We start from the raw sequence: 26,461 nt of genomic DNA on the forward strand, positions 1-26,461 counted from the left end.
TACCTAATTAGCATAATTAATTAATTTTCAGCTTTTGATATTTCAAGTAGTAATTGTCACATTTCAATGAAACTTGGTACATAGATGTCATAGGACACTGCACAAACCTGAAAGTTTTTAGGGTAATATCAGTAGATATTAATTACCTAATTAGCATAATTAATTAATTTTCAGCTTTTGATATTTCAAGTAGTAATTGTCACATTTCAATGAAACTTGGTACATAGATGTCATAGGATACTGCACAGACCTGATAGTTTTTAGGGTAATACGAGTACATATTAATTACCTAATTTGAATAATTAATTAATTTTCAGCTTTTGATATTTCAAGTACTAATCATCACATTTCAATGACACTTGGTACATAGATGTCATAGGACACTGCACAGACCTGATAGTTTTTAGGGTAATACGAGTACATATTAATTACCTAATTAGCATAATTAATTATATTTCAGCTTTTGATATTTCAAGTACTAATCATCACATTTCAATGACACTTGGTACATAGATGTCATAGAACACTGCACAGACCTGATAGTTTTTAGGGTAATACGAGTACATATTAATTACCTAATTAGCATAATTAATTATAGTTCAGCTTTTGATATTTCAAGTAGTAATCATCACATTTCAATGAAATTTGGTACATAGATGTCATAGGACACTGCACAGACCTGATAGTTTTTTGGGTAATATCAGTAGATATTAATTACCTAATTAGCATAATTAATTAATTTTCAGCTTTTGATATTTCAAGTAGTAATCATCACATTTCAATGAAACTTGGTACATAGATGTCATAGGACACTGCACAGACCTGATAGTTTTTAAGGTAATATGAGTACATATTAATTACCTAATTTGCATAATTAATTAATTTTCAGCTTTTGATATTTCAAGTTGTAATCATCACATTTCAATGACACTTGGTACATAGATGTCATAGGACACTGCACAGACCTGATAGTGTTTAAGGTAATACGAATACATATTAATTACCTAATTTGCATAATTAATTAATTTTCAGCTTCTGATATTTCAAGTAGTAATCATCACATTTCAATGAAATTTGGTACATAGACATCATAGAACACTGCACAGACCTGATAGTTTTAGGCTAATATCAGTATATATTAATTAGCTAATTTGCATAATTAATTAATTTTCAGCTTTTGATATTTTAAGTAGTAATCATCACATTTCAATGACACTTGGTACATAGATGTCATAGGACACTGCACAAACCTGATAGTTTTTAGGGTAATATGAGTACATATTAATTATCTAATTTGCATAATTAATTAATTTTCAGCTTTTGATATATCAAGTAGTAATCATCATATTTCAATGAGACTTGCTACATAGATCTTCTAGGATTATGCAGAGACCTAATTAGTTTTAATTGGATATTAATTATCTAATTTGCATAATGTTCCACTGATATATAAAGAACCACATATTGGATTTTAATGAAACTTTTAAAGAGAACTATGCAGAAACCCAATTAGTTTTTGGTAAATATTTATGCTTATTAATCTCCTAATTAACATAATTAATTAACACTGATATCTCAATTACTGATCATCACATTTAAATAAAATTTGGTACATAAATGCTCTAGGACAATAGACAGGCCTGATTAATTTTGGGTTAAAATTTGTTCATATTAATTCTCTAATTAGCATAATAATTCATAATGTTTTTGTTCTGTTCTGTTCATATTAGTTACCTGATGTACATAATTAGTTTTCAGCTTTTCTATCAATATCTCATGTACAAGTAATTTTGAATTCATTTTTAATGTGTCTTCAATACTCTCAGCACACGGGAGTTCTTTCTAAGCTTTCTTTGATTAAATATTGTAACTGCTCTGTTAGAAGCATTTTGCTAAAATTTAACCGACATAAGCAAGTCAAAATGGTTAAAATAAGACAATGACTTTGTATGCAATGCGGTAAATACAATTTTTGTAATATGTGTATTAGAGATGTGATTCTAATATGGTAAATACAGTATTCCTTATTTGTACTTCATATGCCTCCAAAACCTCCAGCACATGGGAGTTCTTTCTAAGCGCTTTCTTTGATTTATTTTCATGAAATGAAAATAAAAAAAACAACCTATGACCAAAAACAAATAATAAGACTCTCTTAAAAAGATGCATTTTTAGCAGTTACTGTAAAATACTTTATTTTAGCTGGAACTAATTTTCGCTCAAAAAGCTTTTTGTGTGTTTTGTATGGAATTTAGTTTCACTGATTTCTGACAAATTGAATGTAAAATATAGGAAAAAATAGTATATTTGCTAGATTTTATTTTCACTGAATCAGTTCTATAGGGCAAATTAATTTCAAGCGAAAATAAAGTATTTTACAGTATTTGTATTCTGTCAATAACGGCTCCTCTGAGCATGGTTTCTTTCAAAGATGGTAATCATGCAGCACAGGTTCAAATTTTGTGTAAACAAACATTGCAGTTTACATATGTTGTATATGTTGCTATGAGACTTGTATCGAATATGACACAACGCAATGGGCCACAACCCTTTAACCCTGTTACCTGTAGTTTTAATTTTACAATAGAGCTCATAATATTCTCTGGTTTAAGTTTTACACCGTAAATATCATAGATTTTTTTTAAAGGAAATGGTTATGTAAAGTTATAACGTTTTTTTATCGTTTTTCCGATCGACTTAAATAAAGAGGTTAGAAAACAAGACTTTGTAGCTTGATATCGTTGTTGTAGATTGAATTTCATGTGCTTCACAAGTGTTTATTTGTCAGACTTATTCTGACCATGGTTTCGTAAAATGTAATGGAGACCAAAAAAGAACTGTATCGTGTAAGCAGAAATGAGGGGAGTAGTAAGTTCAATATTTTTTTTATTCATATTGCATTTACCGGTGCTTATTTATAGTCTAATACCAAAAAATATATTTGTTCTGCCATAGAGCCCTGTTTAAATCAACTACAAATTAAATTTAAGATTTATTCATCTTATTAGCTATCTATTTTCATGAAAAAGCCAAATTTGCGTTCGAGTTTGTAAAATTATAATTCATGTGAACACGTATACTAGGCTACTGCTTAGAGTAAAGTAGTTCTCGCTCTGGTGGCGAGTACTGCAAGTTTATTTTCCCCACTAACTAGCAAAGTGTTTCGCAACGTGGCAAATGATGAGGGAATAACATATATTATAAATGCATATATCACAATATATTTCACAAGTTATTTAAATAGACAATAAGTTTTTCAGATGTTTAAATTCTTTTTTTTTTGTGTGGGTGATTATTATCTCAGAATAGTATTTGGTTCTAAATGTCTTTAAGCCATTGGTGTCAAAAATGACATGTTTGGTAGCTGAATCGTAAATTAATTTGCCATTGGCGACTGATGGAAGGTTAGCTGAAGCCCAGTTGCGATACAATATTTAACGTAATTTATGAGAAAATTGTTATTAATATTTATTTGTGTCTCTCACAGACTTGATTGTTATCTGTTTACAAGCGTCAGGTCAATAAAGGTCGTCTGTCTGCACGCTAGTGTCACTCTAACCCCAACCAATGTCGTAATAAACGACATTTATTTTGTCTGCTGTACTTTGGGGTCAAAGTTAAATGTTCTTTCTGTGTCCCATGTATGTGGTCTGATCAGCTATGGTGTGATTTATTTAATGATTTGGGCGTGGTAGTGCCATATAATACTGGCCATATGTTTGTTGTTGGTCACTGGAAGGGTGTGTTAACCCGTTGCCAATGACGATATAATTTTATATTCAACTACACGTATTATTTTATATATTCATTTAAAATAAAAACATGTCATCATCACTCACAGAAAGGTATTAAACATCTGAAAAACTATGTTTTTAAATTATAATATTATTCTCGTGTAATTGAATTATCAAATAAATAAATTTGTAAATAAATAAATAAAAAAATAAAGAAAGAAAGAAAGAAGTTAAATTTTTGTTATTACTCATTAAACAAAAATTATAATAAATGCTAATTAACTATTGCAGTAGAATATTTTAATTTGCTATGTGAATTTGAAAGTTTTCGTAACTTTCATAATGCTTGTTTGCAAAGGTTTGTATTTGATTAAAAAACAATGTTGTACTAACAACCATGGCTATAACTAGATTAAATTAAATAACCTAGGTCAAATAAAAATATATGTGTGGTCTTCATTCTACATGTATCTAAAATTTATTGCCTACTTAAACTTTTTTTGGCTAAACATAAAAAAAATAAAGAAAGATGTGTCAAAATCACACAAGATTTCAACAAGACTTGAATGAAGAAAGTGCAGAATTTGTTATCCTAAATGTTGGCTAATTAGAAAGACTTTACCGTGAAAATCATTAAACAAAGATTTTGCCAAAAAAAATACAATGAAGAAGAAAAAATTAAATTTAAAATCTGACCTTTCATATCTGTTTTTAAAGTGCATGTTATCTGAACCACACAATTTATTTATCTGACCTCAGTCAAAACTTACCAAAGTGAAGGTCAATGTAGTTTTTTCGAAGAGTTTTAATTTATATAATTTTGCTTTTATCCTGCCAAAGTCAGTACCCAGACAGTTGTATATAAGACTCTCTTTATTTTTTACGAGTGGATGTTTTCATACGTGCATTATGTGTATTATATTGAACACAAGTCAAGGATGCTTATTTTCCTTGTTAAGACTTTCATATCCCGGATCAAATGTTCGGTTGGCTGCTACAATGAAAATAGATTATTTTTTCGGCTTGATTCATTTGGATTTGTACTGACAAAATGGAAGTTTTTTTCTCTACAGATCGCAAATTTATCAAATTATATATCTGCTAAGACTACCATAGTATTCTGACAGTCTGCAAGACTTGATTTCTGTTCTTACTCGACAGTACTTGATAAACTTATAAAAATAATGACTGTTTATACAAGACTATACTAAGACTGTTACAAAGCCGCGTGCACCGAGCAAAAAACATTGCAATACTGTTACTCTGGGGTACAAATGATTTATATTGCACATCAGTGTCTTTAGATTGTTATCTATTGAGAAGGGGGGGGGGCATTTGAGATTGATACAAAACAAACAAACAGTCAAACACATAAACTTGTCAAGTCACCACTACAAAAGAACAGCCAGCCAGCCAGCCAACCATCCGGCCAGCCAGCCAACCATCAAGACACCTGCTAAGTTAAATCACTTGTATATATGCATGCACTGTATATAAGTTTACTGTAGAATACTGTAAGCTCAAATCAAAGGTATTATACAGTAAGTAATATGTGGAAACGCGTTCTATTTCGGTGCAAAAAAAGTTTGATGTGCATATATTTGTTTCTTTTAACATATTTAGTGTCTTTTTCAAAATTATTTTTTGCATGTTTTCTCAATTTTTTTAAAAAGTAAAAAATAAAGCCCGGTGGACGTTTTGTTAGTGACATGCACAGTGACCAGAAACATTAATATTTTTTGTCTGGCCTTGGTCTCTTTATAATTAATAATTAACTAATTATTAATATTAGTAGTATCGCAGACTTTGTGATCAGCATTCTTGTAATTTCTTAGCTGAACCATGGTGATGTTGATGTTATACACCCAATATTTATCTAACTTTCTGCTTTTCTGTCTAAAAAATCTATGTTTGGTAAAAAAAATTTATTTTCGACTTCTTCTTGAAACTACCAGCTTATTTGCTTTGATACTTGGCATGTAGCTAGCCTCACTTGACCTTTGTCAAATTTGTTCATTTTGTAATGTTATCTTCAATTCTCTATTTGATGAATATTTTGTGCTTTTGGTAAAAAAAATGCTACCGGTATTTGCGACTTCTTAAAAACTACTTTAATACCTATGTATGTAGGTACCATGGGTTGACCTCCATGAGATTTGTAACAAGATGATAACAATTGTAATTGCCATGGCAACGCCCAACTTAATGGTATGGTTGTGATATGGCATGAACATTGTGGGAACATGAATAAGCGTGGCAAATAGTTAATATCTCATCGTTTAGAACATCATCAACTCTCTTTTGAGGAAGGCAGTGGGACTATTTTGACTGCTAAGTCGCTTGTTAATTTTCACAACTTCTCGGACAGTTTTTCAAATTCATGACTTGTATACATGTACTTGTACAGTTGTACTGCTATGTCATCACTGATCAGTTCAGAGTACTTGCAGGTTGCGACATAACTGATGGAGGGGGGTAATTTTAACTTTGCTCCAATTTTTTTTTTTTTTCATTTCAAAATTCAGTCTGTTGTTCTTAAACGCATATAGCATCTATAAATGAGAAATGAATGCATACTTTTGTGTACTACATAAACTGTAAATATGAAACCCACCTTCCTTCAGTGGAATACTGGACCCTACAAATTAGAATGGAATAGTCCTGCATACCCTGGCCCTCATAAAATGAGGGATTGACATGGGACATGGGATTGATTTTGAACAAATCTTTCATTCAATCCCCTGACTGACCTTCTGTTTTTTACTATTTTATTTGTATATTTCTGCCATTATGCATCGATTTATTCAGAAAATTTAAAATAACTATAATATCGGTGTTGCAGCTAATTTAGTTATTATAAAATTATTATTATTCAGTTTTTATTATTATTTTTGTCTCCAGGCAGGCTAAATGCGGCTCAATATAAACACTTGTTGTAAGAAAACAATGCAAATTCACTTCAGGAAGTAATTTGCATAAACTGACCCCTTAAGCTAGTTATTTTTTATTCTCCACACCAACAAGTTTGAAGGTACAGGTAATGTGATACATGCATCCTATAACCAGCCGTAAATTCAAGTATAAATTTCTTTTTTTTGGAGCAGTGACGTAATCATGTATGTTTTTCTGTTTTTCCTATGCTCTTAACAATTTAAGGAGATATGTTATAAAAATAAGTTTTTGACTTTTAAAAAGTCTGATTCACTTTTTGTTGGATATTGGTATTTGTATGTAAAAATTGAATGAAAGTTGAACATCACATTGTTTGAATTTTACTCTGTTTTTTGTGAGTAGCTACACCTGTAAATATAATATTTTAACAAATATATAAACTTGGTTAACAATTCCACAGGTAGAATGTAAATTGCATATTTTAACCGTTTAATCGCCAGTTCCCTCTTTTCATCACAAATTTACAAAACAGTTATGTTTATAGTCTGCACTTTCCTTCAAAAGATTGGGACAAAAAAATGAAACATTTGTTTGCTGGCTCCAAAATTAGGGTTCATTTCCAAAAATATTGAAGAATATATGAAAAAAGTGCAGAAAAAATTTGGCGAGCAAGTCTGGTGGCGAGAAGGTTAAAAATATATGTTCCCAAATGTTTTGATAATTCAGCCTCTGTTTATCGTTTCTAATTATAGGACTACCGTGGATTATGTAAAATTGTCAATATATAAGTGTTGCGTGATATATTTTAGTCTCATCTGTTGGATCTACCTTATATATTACATTATTTGTTTTAAAACTGGTATGTTAGCAGTTTGACTAGAATCTTCCTAGCCAGACGCACATTATCACCGATTTATTTACCCCCTGATGCATATTCAAATTTTTAAAAATTCATTTTGATAAATAGTATTTTGTAATTCTGGGGTAAGAACTAATCAGAATCGTGGGTTTGTAGAAGTTAATAAAGTCTGCTAAAGTCGCACTTGGCATTATGCAATCGATATCATGTATAACAACCAGGATACATTTCTTTTATTACAGAGTACCGCTGATTGAAATAGTAAACCATCCATGGACGAGGTGACTAAGGATGCGGAGGACGACTGTGTGGATTCTGTCAGTTTTTGGAGACATTTGCAGCTGTTGCTATGGAAGAATTACACTCAGAAGAAGAGAAGTCCTGTAAGTTGAAAATGTATTTTTTTTTTTGTATTACAACCACATTTTATTTAAACATGTGAATCTACATAGAATATACTACACCTAATGTTTTCTGATTTAGAACCAGGTACCTGCACTTCTGATAGGGAGAATTATAGTACAGCTGATATGCAAATATATTTGACCCTTGACCCCAATAGATTTATTTCAAGTAACCTTTTGATCAAATTTTTTTCATTTTTTCTGCAATTTTTTTTTTCTAAATTCAAAATTATTTTTGGAACAGTTTTAATTTGATATTTCTATATCAAAAGTTTTGCTTTTATTTTCTGCAAAATTTCTTTAAATTCAATATTAATTTTGGTTCAGACAGAATTTGACATCACTTGCCAGTCATGTTTTGATTGAAAGTATTTATAAAATTTTCTGCTGCAAATTTTTTCTAAATTTGGTTTTAATTTTTGAGAAAAACGACAGAATTTGACAATGTCTACCGAATTTGATCAAAATCAAAAAAGTTGAACATTTTTGAAATATATTAGCAAAATGTTTGAAGTTTGTTAAAAAATTAATAATTTAGGATACAATAATAATCTTAGTTCTATTAGTGCAATTGCCTTCGTTAATTGAACATATATGCATATTAACTATATTGCGTTCAAATTTGTTATAAAAGTGATTTCATAGTTGTGCGTCAATTTCTTCCCCACTGACATTTTAACCATTGCTAGCCATGAAAAAGTCGACAAAATGTTGACGTTGGATTCATGAGTAGATTGTTCTATTCTTAGTGGTCCACTATTGTCAATTCAACTGAATACAGGCTACATGTATGTCGTTAACTATGACTCAACTAATGTTGCCAGTCAATACCTGCCTTAGACGTTAATACCAAAACATTTAAGGTAGCGAGAAGGGAAATTTTCACTTTTTTCTTGATTTTTCAAAAATTGATAAAACGGTTACTTTAGACCTTGATACATCACCCCAAGTTTACAAAAGATCGAAATTGCGAAATAACGTTGCTCAAATTAGTGTTTTAAAACACTAGCAGAAAAGACTACAACTGCCGTTTCGTGGATATTTGCATAGTGTTTATCTTTGGAAGGAATTAAATGATAAAATCTTATCTGTATACTCTGTTGTTGACGATTCTGATATAACGGGTGATAAGCTTCCAGTTGCAAACAATGCGTGTTTATCTAACGTCCATTGTCAGCATTATTGTCAGTCGAGACTTCGTCGGAGAAACATGGTCATACAGTACTCATTTCGCCCAACCTTCCGCTTTTACATCGACCGCTTATCGCTTAATTTCCGACCACGCGGTCTTGTCCGACCGGAAACCGACCGCATTTTAATCGCGTTTTTGACTCCCATGTGCGAAGCACAAAATGGGAGTCTTTGCAGTTAGTGTGTCTGTATGTGTGTATGTGTGTATGTGTGTATGTGTGTATGTGTGTATGTGTGTCCGACTGTTCCACTGCTATCTCAAGAACCATACATTGGTTTTTGATGAAACTTGGTGCATAGATGCTCTGGGCCAATGCGCAGATTTGATTAGGTTTTGGTAAAAATCCATGCTCGTTAATTACCTAATTTGCATGATAATTAGCTAATTTTTAGCTGTTCTATGACTGTTCCACTGATATCTAAAGAACCACTCATTGGATTTTGATGAAACTTGGTACATAGATGCTCTGAACATATGCGCAGATTTGATTAATTTTTGGTAAAAATCCGTGCATATTAATTACCTAATTTGCATGATAATTAGCTATTTTTTAGTGGTTCCATGACTGTTCCACTGATATCTAAACAACCACTCATTGGATTTTGATGAAACTTGGTACATAGATGCTCTGAACTAATGCTAGGTTTTGATTAGTTTTTGGTAATAATCCGTGGATACTAATTACCTAATTTGCATAATGATTAGTCAATTTTCGGTTTTTCCACTGATATCTCAAGTACTAATCATCACATTTCAATGAAACTTGGTACATAGATGTCATACGACACTGCACAGACCTGATAGTTTTTATGGTAATATCAGTACATATTAATTACCTAATTTGCATAATTAATTAATTTTCAGCATTTGATATAAGTAGTTAGCATTACATTTCAATGAAACTTGGTACTTACATACTCAAGGACTATGCAGAGATTGATTGTTTTCGATAAATATTTGTGCATATTAATCACCTAATTTGCATAATTAGTTAATTTTCAGCTTTTCCACGGGTATCTCAAGTACTAATCATCGCATTTCAATGAAACTTGGTACATAGATCCTTTAGGACTATGCAGAGACCTGATTAGTTTTAGGGTAAATAATTGTGCATATTAATTACCTAATTTGCATAATTAATTTTCAGCTTTTCTACTGATATCTAAAGTACTAATCATCATATTTCAATGAATCTAGAATTATGCAGACCCAATTAGTTTCCGGTAAATATTTGTGCATATTAATCACCTAATTTGCATAATTAACCAACTTTCACACTGATATCTCAGGTACTATACATCACATATCAATGAATGTACATGGATGCTGTAGGACAATAGACAGACCTGAATAATTGTGGGTTAAAATCTGTACATATTAATTACCTAATTTGCATAATTAACCAATTTTAATCTTTCACACTGATATCTAAAGTACCGTAAAAACTCCAAAATTTCGACTGGTTTTAAATAATTTGTGTTAGAAATGTGACGTGTTTTTAGAGTCAAAATTAAGGTGCATTTTCGGACGGTCGAATTTTTCAGAATAGAAATCAGCAAAAAAAAATGGGGATGATAGACAGTGTGCTTCATTAGTTTTTAAAAAATGCAATGTCCGTCAATTGACGTAAACTTCCTCATGTTTCACGGTAAAAGCAAAGGTCGTGGCCGAGTTGTAACTCAAAATCTAAACAAAGTCATCAATCAGTGAGTATTATGACAAGCAAAACAAAACATCAAGACGCGGAGAAGAGGTCAGCACAAAACTAATAGGTCAAAAGACAAAGCTGTCTCGCACTACCTAGGAAAACTTGTGAATGTTCGAAGTACAGGTACCCATTGGACAAAAGATACATGGAAGTTTAGCAAACGATCTCCCCGACCCAGTGCAATGTATCCGGTTAGAATCAAAGCTCACGTGTCCCTTATTTGAGCACCGTACCGGTGATTTGAGGGACCAAATTCTGCCGTAAATTCGCCCTTGGATTAAAAAATATAATGGGATTTAAGAAAATAAAATGGGACTTTTAAGGTGTATTTTGGCGTCATTTTTCGGACATTTCAATCAATCCTGCCGGCTAAAATAGAGTCTAAGTTTTACCGTAGTCATTGACGTCTGTCTATTCAAGAGTACACGTGTATGATTTTTATCGTGACTAGCGTGAGCGGGTAAGCTTCCTTTCGAGAATGAGCTGTTATCACTGTGAACAATGTTAAATTATTCTTCAGATGACCAGTTTATTTTTTAAAAACAACTAATTTTTTTATTTAAAAAAAATCATGCCGTTTTCGCATCATCCAGCTTTTTGATTGGTTAATTAGCGATTTGACCTATTTGACCTAAGAGAACATGGCGGATATCCTACAGCATCAAACAGTTATACGAGACCGGAATCATTCGCTTACGATGAAACTAAGTTGACTTTTATTTGTATTTCATAACCATTCAACAAATTTATTTTGTGTACATTATTATAATCACTACTGAGTACAGTAATAATCAACAATTCAGAAACGCAGCATGCCGAGATTTTTGTGTTCGTTTTTATTTGAAACTTCGTTTATTTAGAATATATTTTCGTTACCAATAAAATAAAAATCTCTCAGTCAATCAGAAACCCGGATTCATGCCTTTGAGGAAGGTCCCGTTTGAACGCTCACATCGGTTTTTTTTTCGTTTGGGGGAAAACTAAAACTGGTCGCAATTTTCGAATAAGAATGAGTCGGCAATTTTTAGTGGAGTCGAAAATTTGGAGGTAAATAAAACACCGAAACCCGGCAAATAAATAGGCGGTCAAATTTTTAGAGGGGTCGAAATTTTGGAGTTTTCGCGGTGTTAATTATTCCATTTCAATGAAACTTAGTACAAAGATGCTCTAGGACAATGTACAAACCTAATTAGTTTGGGGTAAAAATCTGTTCATATTAATTCCCTAATAAGCATAATAATTCATAATTTTTTGGTTCTGTTACATTGCGCAGACCTCATTAGTTTTACACTCAAATCTGGTAAGTAATTTCGAATTATATTTAATGTGTCTCCAATACTCTCAGCACATGGGAGTTCTTTCTAAGCTTTCTTTGATTTTTTTTTTCGCTCGCTCGCTCGCTTATTGAAAACATTGACCGCTCGCCCAAACACTGAAAACTGGCACATGGGTGGTCGAAATGGTGGTTTTGATAGTGAAGTGTGAACATACAACTAGTATTAACTATTATTACATTCTGAACGACACTTCAAATCTAATAGCTGTATTACACTTGTATCGTGAAAGCAACTGAACTGGGACCTCTTGTTACGTGTTTTGGGTGCTTGTTCTAGATATAATATTTTTATTTTTATTTTAATGAGACAGTTACGTGAAAAAAGCCTAGGTAACTCCTTTTGACAGAGCAGAGAAACAAGGAAATGTTAGTGATTAATTCCAAAAATAACGATATCGAATCCACATCGGTCCACGTCTGGTAAAATTTGACATTCAATTTTTAAAATTAAGTCACGATCATTGAATGAGCTCGGTCTATACTGTATACGTACCGCAAAAGTGTTCCTACAAAAAATATTTTCGACTAAAAACGGCCACATGCCCTGAAAAAATCGAACAGAGCTTGACATGTATGAATAATTTATTGGGCTTAAAAGAAAAACGTGTCAAATTTAGTTATAGCCATAACTATTTGGTGGCCAGTCGATGAACAATTCAATGTCCTTCAGGGCTGAAAATCATCGACGCTACTCTGGTTTACTTTATTTCACAACTTGCAGAGAAAACTGATTCGCGTGAGCTCTAATGTATCTTAGCCTAGTATTTTCTTTTTGAACTAAGGTCAAATTCCATCAGTTTGTCAAAATATATGTTTTTCAGCGAATAATTTTGAAGCCTGTCACAGCACAAACAACTATGTGAATCGACGCCGGTGATTGGATTGTACAACGACCCTTCAATTAGCTTTGTTACAACATCATTGATTGGCTGAGAGTCACCTGATCGGAGCACGAACTGGGTCACAGAACCATATTTGTCCGTATTATCAACAGGACTTTGCAAAATAACCACACCCACATTTTCAATCTTTTTTAGCGCGGAAGTTGCCAACAAATGTAAAAAAAATCGTGAATTTCATGGATTCGAATAAAATAAAGCAAGCGATTGATAAGGATGATTATTAATATTTTCCCCGATGCTCTTCGAATTTTTATTTTTTTTATTTCAAGGTAAGAAATGGCTAGTTGAAGTTGCATCGTCTTCAATGCGGTTGTTTCACCGCGAACAACTCTAGCTCTGTTTTGGGCATGGTTTAGTTTTGCGATGTAAAATAAAATATATATTAAAATAATAATACTTGATTAATTATTTGGGGTTTCAGCCCACAAATTACGGACATGATCTCCATGAATTACGGTCTTCTTTCGGCTGATTGTCACGGTGTTGATCGACGCCCTTCCTAAACTCAGTATGGAGAAACCAATGGGGATCGACATTCCAAACAAACAATCGAAATTATCAACGAAAGACGAGATTTTTCTAGATATTTACAAACATACTGTCATGACAAACATATGTAAAATTAACAAATACACAAAGAGGTGTAATATTAGGTTTTATTTTAGGCTTAGAAATATTTTCTTTCACTCAGCCCATGCATGTAACTGCCATTTAGCTTTACGGTCCTTCAGCATCGGGGGAAAACAACAATAATTATACAAAACACATTGCGAAGACTCAACAATCAGGAAAGAAACCCCAGACAACCATGTCGTACTTGTGTTGAAATACATTTTGTATTTCACGTCAGAATATTGTTTAAAATAAAATATTCAGCCCACGCCAAATCGAGGTCAAAGGGTCAGGTTGCGTGCATATAATTATATATAGTTAAAACAAAAAGTATTTGAACTTTTGTCAGCTGTTCAACATCTATAAAAACCAGAAAGACAATTATAAGACAATGTGAACCTCGGAAATTATTCTGTTAGTCCGAATTTTAAATGCGCGCGAGCGAGCAGGTGGGCGGTGATATTTTGGGGTTTGCGCAGTCGAAAAAAAAGCGGAAATTGTCCGGTTGAATTCAACAAGCGGTCGCAAAAGCGAGAGAAAAAAGGTGATTGGAAAGCGGAAGCGGGCGGGAGGTTGTGCGAAAGGAGTACTGTAACTTTGCACAACTTTCTTTTAAATCGTTTTATTTTCCAAGTCAATATTCTATTTTACTAATACATTTTTTTTCTAACGCAATGGCGAAGAAAATAAAGAAAGCGTTGACAGACGAGGCAAAGAAAAATCTGCCGCTCAGTGTCGCACTCTGACACAGCAATTTTTTTTCAAACATCGGCCATTTTGTTTCACCATGAAAACCGTTTTATTAGATGTCTTATTTGAGACACTTGAAGGATTAGCTTGTTTGTAAACTGTCAGCGTGTACAGTGGGACAGTAATGTTTGTCAGAGGATTATCCCTCGTTGTTCGTTTGCATAACAATGGAAAACCCGAACGTTCCTGCAGTACGGACTCAAATCCCAGCAGTTTTCTTCATTTTTCACGCTCGAGCTTGAAATTATTCATTATCTGACACTCTTTATGAGTTCTATGATATCAGTGGTTAATATGTTTGGCCATTTTTAGTGTATATTTATAATAATGCATCAAATCTACAGTGTTTTATTAACCAAAACTGTTTTTCGCGTTTTTCTCGAGTTGAAGTTTTGATCGAGAACGACTCATTGGGACCGCCGCCAAATGAAGTGCGTTCGGACTAGGACATTCAAACTCGCAGTTATCGTTCAAAAGATAATGATGGTGCGAAATATGTCTGGGTTTTTAAAGAAAATGCTTTGTCACAGAATAATAGTCTGTTAAAGGTGCCAAGTATGAAATAATTTGGGGACAAAAAAACAAACCTGCATAGAAATCGGAATAATAGGTCTTTTGATTATCGGAGACGCATTTCAATGGACTTGATTACGGACAATGCATAACTTAAATTTCACCAGGAAATTCCGCAGTGTGCTCTCGCAATCGCGTACTTAGTCATTTTTACAAGGTTCGCCATTTTTGATGTCACGTGATAATTATGTAAACAATGTCTGTCCAGTTTGTGCGAACTTGCACCTCTATACTTAGTCTTTTGATATATATAACCTAAATTACTGTTCTGAACGAGACAACAGACAGAGAATGTTTTATTTAAAAACGTCACAAAACCTTCTCGCTACCTTAATACTATGTGTAATTTTACTAAATAGATGAATATAAAACAATGTTCTGTATGTATAAAATCAACAAAGATGTTACCATCGTTTATCTTGGGGATTATAAACAATTATAATTATGTAACGGAAACTTGACTACTTGAAACTTGAACTTGAAATTTGAGTAATCTACAATGACAGCAGGGTTGACCTTTAGTGGAATTGTCACTGCTACAGATTCTTTCAGTTTTCTCAAAATAGAACGAAACAATTTTAACATAGTTACTTTGCCCATATGTTTATGAATGCAATTATGTATAGTTAACCTTGCTTCAGTGGTTGTCAGTACTGTAAAAGGATTAATTATTCACTGGGTTTTAATTTTGCTTATTTTGCTGACTGGAAAATGAGCTAAATTAAAACCCAGTGAATATGTGAAATTGAGCATAGAGCACATTGTCTATTAAAATAATAAAACCGTGAATTTAAAACCCACTGAATATGCCTGAAATGGTAAATCAGCGAAATTTTAACCCTGTGAAAATTAGTCATTTTACAGTATTAAAACAAGAATTGTAGAAATCAAGGAAGAAACTATGCGATGCTCACTAGAAGCTAAGCTACAAGCATTTGAAGGGAATACCTTAAATGCTCATTGTTTAGGACAGTTTGGTGTTTAATTATTTCTCCGCAATCTGTGCCTGTAAACTCGTGCTGTCCATGGAACTATAAACCCCAGGAAGAACAACGAAACTAAGAGGATTAAAAAAACCTTTGTCTTAGTTTATCTTACAGTGCTTTCGCTTTTGTTTCCACGACATTAGTCATACTCCATGTTAGTTGCCGCCGATACGCCCGTTTCAACCGCTTTGCTGGAAACGGAAAACTTGAAAAAAAATTTTCATATCTGCGCAGTAAAATATTTCGTTCACTACGCATGCGCAAACAAGTCGGTCTGCAGGGTGACCTTCAGTGTACCGGAAATCATGCAACGGGTCGGAGTTTTAGCGAGTTTTCATAATTTTTAATGTCGTTTTTAGATTACTTCTTGTTTTTTTCAACCCTCGAAAAAATAAGGTTGCGAAAGTTTGCGAAACATGGGGTTTGGTGAGCTGTTTGTTGTTGAGATATCCCGACTAATTCCGTGTTTCCCTTCGATCGCCAGAAGTGGCAATGTGTTTTTTTTCCCCGTTGAATGTCGATCATTTATCAGTGTTTTTGTCTTGGCGCCATTGTTTTTTTATGCTATAACCGGAACAACTCGGTCACGTGATCTCCCGGAGTCGTCCGATTGACTCCGAAAATGACCGATAGTCGGAGATAAACGTTCATTTGCGTAAATCGGCTTATTTTTTAATGCGACAAAATAAACAGTCAAAATAAACATTCGACATCGCGGCAACTATCATAGTTCAAAGGAAACTAAGTGGTTGTTCTTCCTGGGGTTTATAGTTCCATGTGCTGTCTAATATGCCAGGTAATGGTCTTATTACACGCCTAATAAACCTAATAGTATCACCTTGTATAGGAAGTTTACATTACATTTAACACATTCAGTGCAAACTATTAAAGTGTGATTAAATAGTAAATGTACACAAACATACACAGTTTGTAAAGTAAAATAAAACACACAAAATATCATAACAATAATAGATTAAAAATATATTGAGGATTTAGAAAAATTTACCATGAAGCTATAAATATATTTATCTTATAAGTATTGCTAAAAAAAAAGCACCATCAAAATAAATTGGTTCTCTGTACACAGGTTATAAAGACAGTAAAAACTCTAAAAATAAATCTCGACAATATAACCATATAATTAAAAAAAAAATAAATAACAAAGTTGCTTGAAAAAAGGAGAGGTTCACAGGGCTGTAGGGAAAAGATATGAGGACCCCCCCATGCCTTCTATGGCTCAATTTCCATCCCATAATCCTTTGCAAAATCCAATATGGTGGAAACATATTTCTGCCCAATAGAGCTGTTAGAAATGTTTTCCTACACTATTTATCCTCACTATGATCGCAATATTATGGTAGTGTTACCATTTTCCATTCTCACCAATAATACTTCTATACCGTCTTTCTCATTCAACGGGTAGGAAATGTTCAGAACATCTAAATTTAGTTAATCCTAATCTGTTTTTTTCGTTTTTAATACCACATTGCCTGCTTGAAAGCCTTTACAGACACACCAATATCAATTGAAAAAAAGGGATGCATTGTTGATATTGGCTACCCTTTTCATGAATAAATACATAGGCAGTCACATGACTTTTCCCGCCATGTTTTTCTTCCGAAAAATGGGAAAAAAATACTTGATCTGAAAGCACTGAACACGTTGATCTGAAACCACTGAACGCATTGATCTGAAACCACTGAACGCATTGATCTGAAACCACTGAACGCATTGATCTGAAACCACTGAACGCATTGATCTGAAACCACTGAACGCATTGATCTGAAACCACTGAACGCATTGATCTGAAACCACTGAACGCATTGATCTGAAACCACTGAACGCATTGATCTGAAACCACTGAACGCATTGATCTGAAACCACTGAACGCATTGATCTGAAACCACTGAACGCATTGATCTGAAACCACTGAACGCGTTGATCTGAAACCACTGAACGCGTTGATCTGAAACCACTGAACGCATTGATCTGAAACCACTGAACGCATTGATCTGAAACCACTGAACGCACTGATCTGAAACCACTGAACGCGTTGATCTGAAACCACTGAACGCGTTGATCTGAAACCACTGAACGCATTGATCTGAAACCACTGAACGCGTTGATCTGAAACCACTGAATGCGTTGATCTGAAACCACTGAACGCGTTGATCTGAAACCACTGAACGCGTTGATCTGAAACCACTGAACGCGTTGATCTGAAACCACTGAACGCGTTGATCTGAAACCACTGAACGCGTTGATCTGAAACCACTGAACGCATTGATCTGAAACCACTGAACGCATTGATCTGAAACCGCTGAACGCATTGATCTGAAACCGCTGAACGCATTGATCTGAAACCGCTGAACGCATTGATCTGAAACCGCTGAACGCATTGATCTGAAACCGCTGAACGCATTGATCTGAAACCACTGAACGCATTGATGTGAAACCACTGAACGCATTGATGTGAAACCACTGAACGCATTGATGTGAAACCACTGAACGCATTGATGTGAAACCACTGAACGCATTGATGTGAAACCACTGAACGCATTGATGTGAAACCACTGAACGCGTTGATGTGAAACCACTGAACGCGTTGATCTGAAACCACTGAACGCGTTGATCTGAAACCACTGAACGCGTTGATCTGAAACCACTGAACGCGTTGATCTGAAACCACTGAACGCGTTGATCTGAAACCACTGAACGCGTTGATCTGAAACCACTGAACGCGTTGATCTGAAACCACTGAACGCGTTGATCTGAAACCACTGAACGCGTTGATCTGAAACCACTGAACGCGTTGATCTGAAACCACTGAACGCGTTGATCTGAAACCACTGAACGCGTTGATCTGAAACCACTGAACGCGTTGATCTGAAACCACTGAACGCGTTGATCTGAAACCACTGAACGCGTTGATCTGAAACCACTGAACGCGTTGATCTGAAACCACTGAACGCGTTGATCTGAAACCACTGAACGCATTGATGTGAAACCACTGAACGCATTGATGTGAAACCACTGAACGCATTGATGTGAAACCACTGAACGCATTGATGTGAAACCACTGAACGCATTGATGTGAAACCACTGAACGCATTGATGTGAAACCACTGAACGCATTGATGTGAAACCACTGAACGCATTGATGTGAAACCACTGAACGCATTGATGTGAAACCACTGAACGCATTGATGTGAAACCACTGAACGCGTTGATCTGAAACCACTGAACGCGTTGATCTGAAACCAATGAACGCGTTGATCTGAAACCAATGAACGCATTGATCTGAAACCACTGAACGCGTTGATCTGAAACCACTGAACGCGTTGATCTGAAACCACTGAACGCGTTGATCTGAAACCACTGAACGCGTTGATCTGAAACCACTGAACGCGTTGATCTGAAACCACTGAACGCGTTGATCTGAAACCACTGAACGCGTTGATCTGAAACCACTGAACGCGTTGATCTGAAACCACTGAACGCGTTGATCTGAAACCACTGAACGCGTTGATCTGAAACCACTGAACGCGTTGATCTGAAACCACTGAACGCGTTGATCTGAAACCACTGAACGCGTTGATCTGAAACCACTGAACGCGTTGATCTGAAACCACTGAACGCGTTGATCTGAAACCACTGAACGCGTTGATCTGAAACCACTGAACGCGTTGATCTGAAACCACTGAACGCGTTGATCTGAAACCACTGAACGCGTTGATCTGAAACCACTGAACGCATTGATCTGAAACCACTGAACGCGTTGATCTGAAACCACTGAACGCATTGATCTGAAACCACTGAACGCGTTGATCTGAAACCACTGAACGCGTTGATCTGAAACCACTGAACGCGTTGATGTGAAACCACTGAACGCATTGATCTGAAACCACTGAACGCATTGATGTGAAACCACTGAACGCATTGATCTGAAACCACTGAACGCATTGATGTGAAACCACTGAACGCATTGATGTGAAACCACTGAACGCATTGATGTGAAACCACTGAACGCATTGATGTGAAACCACTGAACGCATTGATGTGAAACCACTGAACGCATTGATGTGAAACCACTGAACGCATTGATGTGAAACCACTGAACGCGTTGATCTGAAACCACTGAACGCGTTGATCTGAAACCACTGAACGCGTTGATCTGAAACCACTGAACGCGTTGATCTGAAACCAATGAACGCGTTGATCTGAAACCAATGAACGCGTTGATCTGAAACCACTGAACGCGTTGATCTGAAACCACTGAACGCATTGATCTGAAACCACTGAACGCGTTGATCTGAAACCACTGAACGCATTGATCTGAAACCACTGAATGTGTTGATCTGAAACCACTGAACGCATTGATCTGAAACCACTGAACGCGTTGATCTGAAACCACTGAACGCGTTGATCTGAAACCACTGAACGCGTTGATCTGAAACCACTGAACGCGTTGATCTGAAACCACTGAACGCGTTGATCTGAAACCACTGAACGCGTTGATGTGAAACCACTGAACGCATTGATGTGAAACCACTGAACGCATTGATGTGAAACCACTGAACGCATTGATGTGAAACCACTGAACGCATTGATGTGAAACCACTGAACGCATTGATGTGAAACCACTGAACGCATTGATGTGAAACCACTGAACGCATTGATGTGAAACCACTGAACGCATTGATGTGAAACCACTGAACGCATTGATGTGAAACCACTGAACGCATTGATGTGAAACCACTGAACGCATTGATGTGAAACCACTGAACGCGTTGATCTGAAACCACTGAACGCGTTGATCTGAAACCAATGAACGCGTTGATCTGAAACCAATGAACGCATTGATCTGAAACCACTGAACGCGTTGATCTGAAACCACTGAACGCGTTGATCTGAAACCACTGAACGCGTTGATCTGAAACCACTGAACGCGTTGATCTGAAACCACTGAACGCGTTGATCTGAAACCACTGAACGCGTTGATCTGAAACCACTGAACGCGTTGATCTGAAACCACTGAACGCGTTGATCTGAAACCACTGAACGCGTTGATCTGAAACCACTGAACGCGTTGATCTGAAACCACTGAACGCGTTGATCTGAAACCACTGAACGCGTTGATCTGAAACCACTGAACGCGTTGATCTGAAACCACTGAACGCGTTGATCTGAAACCACTGAACGCGTTGATCTGAAACCACTGAACGCATTGATCTGAAACCACTGAACGCGTTGATCTGAAACCACTGAACGCATTGATCTGAAACCACTGAATGTGTTGATCTGAAACCACTGAACGCATTGATCTGAAACCACTGAACGCGTTGATCTGAAACCACTGAACGCGTTGATCTGAAACCACTGAACGCGTTGATCTGAAACCACTGAACGCGTTGATCTGAAACCACTGAACGCGTTGATCTGAAACCACTGAACGCGTTGATCTGAAACCACTGAATGTGTTGATCTGAAACCACTGAACGCATTGATCTGAAACCACTGAACGCGTTGATCTGAAACCACTGAACGCGTTGATCTGAAACCACTGAACGCATTGATCTGAAACCACTGAACACATTGATCTGAAACCACTGAACACATTGATCTGAAACCACTGAACGCATTGATCTGAAACCACTGAACGCATTGATCTGAAACCACTGAACGCGTTGATCTGAAACCACTGAACACATTGTATATTACACATGTACATGTATATTGCTCATTACAGTTTGTGCGAAGCTTGTTGTGATTGATCAAGTGGTTTCTTCAAAACAGGAAGTAGTTTTTTTATACAGCTTGATGCCATATTTAACCAAATATTTTGAAATTTGCCATTTGCAAACAAATAATTTGGATCAGTCACATGATTCTGTCGACATTGAATTTTCATCTAAAATGACAAAATTTTTAAGGCATTTGTTTCTCATGAGTGCTTTAATGCGAGGGGGTCGTCACCTACTCATGCGTCAGGTGCCCATAGTATGTCATTGTTTACAAACAAGCGTTTACTCATGAGTCTTTGCATTCCAAGCGTGTGTTATCATCGCTTGGGACTCAATTCCCACGTGTGCGCAGGTGACGACCCTCCCACTTTAACTGATCAACTTGATATTTTGCATGTAGCATGTATGGCTTAAGTATAATTATTCTGAGAAAAAAAATTGATCAGTCAAATAGTTTGTCCGCCATCTTGAATTTTTGACAAAAATGGCAACAATTTGGGGCATTTGTGTTTTCATGAATGTTTCAACCGATCAACTTGCTATTTTGCATCTTCTGAAAAAAAATAGCATATATAATTTGTTAACTTTCATTATGTTGTAATAAATGTGGTGTAACCTCCTGAAAGTCTACTGGTCAGCCCTTTACAACATGTAAAAATATTGTAAAACCATTGTCATAATAATTTTAGAGAACCTACAAATTCAAATTTTAATTTTAATTTTTCATCTGAAAGTTTTGTTAGAATACCAAAAACTTTTAATGTTTTTTATGACTATGAACAGCTGTGTAGCTAGGCAACCAATATTTACACTTTAATATTAGATTAAGCAACACTGTCACCCTCAGTTTACAATATGATTAATGTCGGTTTAAATTTCACTGGCTAATTTCATGAGTCATTGAAATCCTGAAATTTGTACCATGAAAATTGATGAAGACACTTAACTTTCGTCACATTTTGTCACAAATGACACCAAATCACAAAATTTCCTAACAGCAAAAATAACTGTCGATTATTCTTCTTAATCACAAGATTTTCTCACCCACATTTTTCAGCACTTTTTTCCTGTATCCTTCAATATTTCTGGAAATGAACCCTAATTTTGGATCCAACAGACAAAATTTGCATCATTTTTCAGTTTTTACACAAAAATATTTGTCTCTTTCAAGTTGTCCCAATGTTCTGAAAGTAAGTTCAGACTATAAATGAGACTATTTTGTGAATTTGTGATGAAGAGAGTGAACTGGTGGTGAAAAGGTTAACAATCATATATCATAGGGAATGATTTCTCCTTGTTGTTTAGTTCCATTTAATTATTTGAATACAAAATATTCAACTCGGAAACCGAAATGTATCTATATTTAAATTACATTATGTTCTCTTCTAATAGAGGAAATACAGTTAATTTCACTGGCTTTAATTACAACAGGCATATTGTAAAACTGCACAAAACTGGAATTTGACGGTTTCTAGTATACAGCTTATAAAACAAAGGACGTATTCATCTCATGAATTGTAATTTCGTGACTAATTTAATGATTTCAAACATGATGCTGAAATGACCTTGTTATTAATTATGTTACGATATCCATATTGTAGTTTGAATTGCAGATGTACATGTATACTAGAAATACCATGCTTGCACTTTTGTATACTGGCAACTAAAATGCAAATTGAGTTTTTTTGTGTGCATTGAGTTTTTTTTTAAGGCAGGTTGTTAGAGTGAATTGTGTGAAATGGCTGTCGAAGATGGCTGACTGGCCGCCATTTTTGTTGTAAAAATGCACTAAAATCAGATATTTTGACATAAACGAAAGCAGATCTTGGTAATGTGTTTATGTGGTACCGGTAATTTTCTTGGTGGGCACTATGGGTAGTTGATGCATACCACTTTGATTTATAAATTCAGCTGAAAATGGCTGACTGATTTGTTTTTGACAAATTCAGTTAAAACTTTATACATAGACTTGGCATACATATGCACATAAAATAATTTTATCATCCGATCAAAGATGGTCGACTCCTGTCAATTTTAGTCTAAAATCACATATTTTGACATGTCTGGAAGTCTACTCAAGATAAAGATGGCTGACTCAATCCATCTATCAGTTCACTCAAGTACTGCAACATCATATGTATTTTGCATATGCACAATTCCTGAAGCAATAAAATAGAAATGTAAAAAATATTCACTATGCACAGGACTAGGAGCTAAATTATCCTTGAACCTAATTGAACTTGAACAAACTATTTACTTTGATCATTGTATGAGTCACAACTATTATGAATAGGAACCTTTATACTACTAACTAATCTCTGTTATGCTGTTGTTTTCTTGCTATATAAATGTTAATTGTCACATGGATTACGTGCGTATCTTCATAGTGAGAAAAACCTTGAGATACAGGATATTAACTCTGTTATATATTTTACATCACACATCATTAAATACACAACGAATACTGTGCATTGCAAAATGCTTTTTTAAAACTATTTTCATTGAAATTCATCAATTTTATGCAATATTTCAAAAAAAATTACTTGGGACAACAATAAGTATTTTATAAATGCATATGATTGTTTTTGCTGTATGTAGAGATATGTTGAAAACATTCTTACCATACGAATGGTAAATGGCTAAAAAACACTATTTTCATGAGTGTTTGACATTTTTTGTGCAAAAATAGTTGTGGTGACCAAACTTTTTTATCTGATTTTTGGGAGTAACAGCAAAAAATAAAGCCATATTATTGCAATGTGTTGTATAAGTTTTAATGATAACCAATGACATTAAATACTGCATTTATTTTTATTAGGCTTTTTTACAGACAAAACATAAAAAAAAAGTGATCACAATAGATAAATAACTTAAAATGGCAACAAAGACGCTAGTTATACAATAACCGGGTCCATTGCTGCACTGAGGGAGATTTCCATTAAATATAACCTATTTTCAAAGTATAGCTTGTTAGGACAAAGCCGTTAACAACACCAGCAGGAGTGAAGGACGTATGGTCACAATGAAACTAAGCAGAACGTGTGCCCCCATTTCTACCAGCCTATAAAAGCTGGGGAGTCGTCACATGTGCATGCATCAGATGGCCATAGCGTGTCATTGTTTACAAACAAGTGTCTACCCATGAGTCTTTGTTTTTAGCGTGTGTTGTTATCGTCGCTTTGAACTCAATTTCCACGCGTGCGCAGGTGACTACCCTCTCGCTTTAAATTTTTTAAAATTGGTGCAATATTTTGCTCTATTAATAGAGTGTGCATTTTATGTGACTGGTGGAAGATATGATCAAAAAAACCAACAATAAATTGAAAAAAATTATACATACATGTACATTATACAACATTTAACAAGAAACTTATTTATAGAAACTTGATGACAGAAAAAGGGTTATTTACGTGACTTAGAATGAGTTGCCACAAACTGAATATTAAAGTAGGTTGACATCAAGGACCTAAAATCGCACTACAGAATAGAATGTGTGAACACAATTGAAGACTGTACCATATATGCAAAATGACAAATGAATTCCTAGATATGCATCCATGAATAATTCATACAAATAATGAACGACCAAAACAACATTACATTATCAAAGAAAACCCCCCAAAAAAACTATTATAAAACTACATGTATTATATAACTATTATAAAATACATGTAAATATGTCACATTTTTTTTATGGTGTTCTATTCTATTCTCTTCTATTCTATTCTATTCTATTCTATTCTATTCTATTCTATTCTATTCTATTCTATTCTATTCTATATTCTATTCTATTCTATTCTATTCTATTCTATTCTATTCTATTCTATTCTATTCTATTCTATTCTATTCTATTCTATTCTATTCTATTCACAACAATTAAACAGGAGGCCTTGAGAGCACCTGGGTTTGGGTCAAACAAAATTCCAAAAGTGGAGTGCAGTGATCGTCTGGTCGGTATTATTGTTGTGACAATGCCGATCTTAATTAATCTTAATAGGGGGTCAGGATGGTCTGGAAGTGGGGTAAATGACCGGAGGAAAACCCCCCGTGATAGTAAAAATTTAAATGAAATGTTTAAGAGTTGTATAGTCCTACTATAAAATCCATTTAATGGAAGCTTTGTAACTCATTGTGTTCAATGCTGGACAAACACTGCAGTCATTCTTAAATCTACCCAACCTTAATTACCCAGTTGAAACACATTATACGATACTTTCCCAGTCATAAGCCCCCTCCCTGGGTAAAAACCCACACCTTATTTTCAGACATTCATAACAAATTGTGTTTTGTCATTTACTGGGCATCGAAAGATGATTTAAACTTGAAAATAAAGATATTTTTTATTAAAATTTTCGTGTAAAATGTGTTTCATTGCTGATGATTGTGGTTGGCATGTAAGTGCTTCACATACAATGGGAGTGTTTAGAGTTACTCTGTCTGTATGTCTGTTTCACCAGTATCTCAAGAACTGCTGGTCAGATTTCAATGAAACTTGGTATATAGATACTCAGGGTTAATTCACGTGCATATTAATTACCTAATTTGCATAATCATAGATCAATTTTCAACTTTTCTAACTCTGGTAATGATCTTCTAATTTTCATTGGTACTTAACTTGGTACTTAATACTACAATATGACAATGCGTAGACCTGATCAGTTTTGATTTAAAATTTGTGCATATGAAAAGTAGTACCAATAATCATCACATTTCAATGAATCTTGCTACATAAATGCTCTTAAAGAATGCATTTAGTTTTGGGTTTAAAA

General features: G+C 34.7%; 1 protein-coding gene across 1 annotated transcript in view; it reads left to right on the forward strand.

The window, feature by feature from the left end:
* The window catches only part of LOC102802118 (ATP-binding cassette sub-family A member 2-like), a 65,814-nt gene that overhangs the window by 3,249 nt on the left and 36,104 nt on the right, over positions 1–26,461 (forward strand). The window contains exon 2 of the mRNA XM_085490902.1: positions 7,728–7,868. Coding sequence (XP_085347028.1) covers positions 7,758–7,868 — 111 coding nt within the window. The 5' untranslated portion in view covers positions 7,728–7,757. The remainder of the gene's footprint in view (positions 1–7,727; positions 7,869–26,461) is intronic.

This window comes from Saccoglossus kowalevskii, chromosome 16, assembly GCF_978046115.1.
Source record: "Saccoglossus kowalevskii chromosome 16, keSacKowa6.1, whole genome shotgun sequence".
Lineage (NCBI taxonomy): Eukaryota > Metazoa > Hemichordata > Enteropneusta > Harrimaniidae > Saccoglossus > Saccoglossus kowalevskii.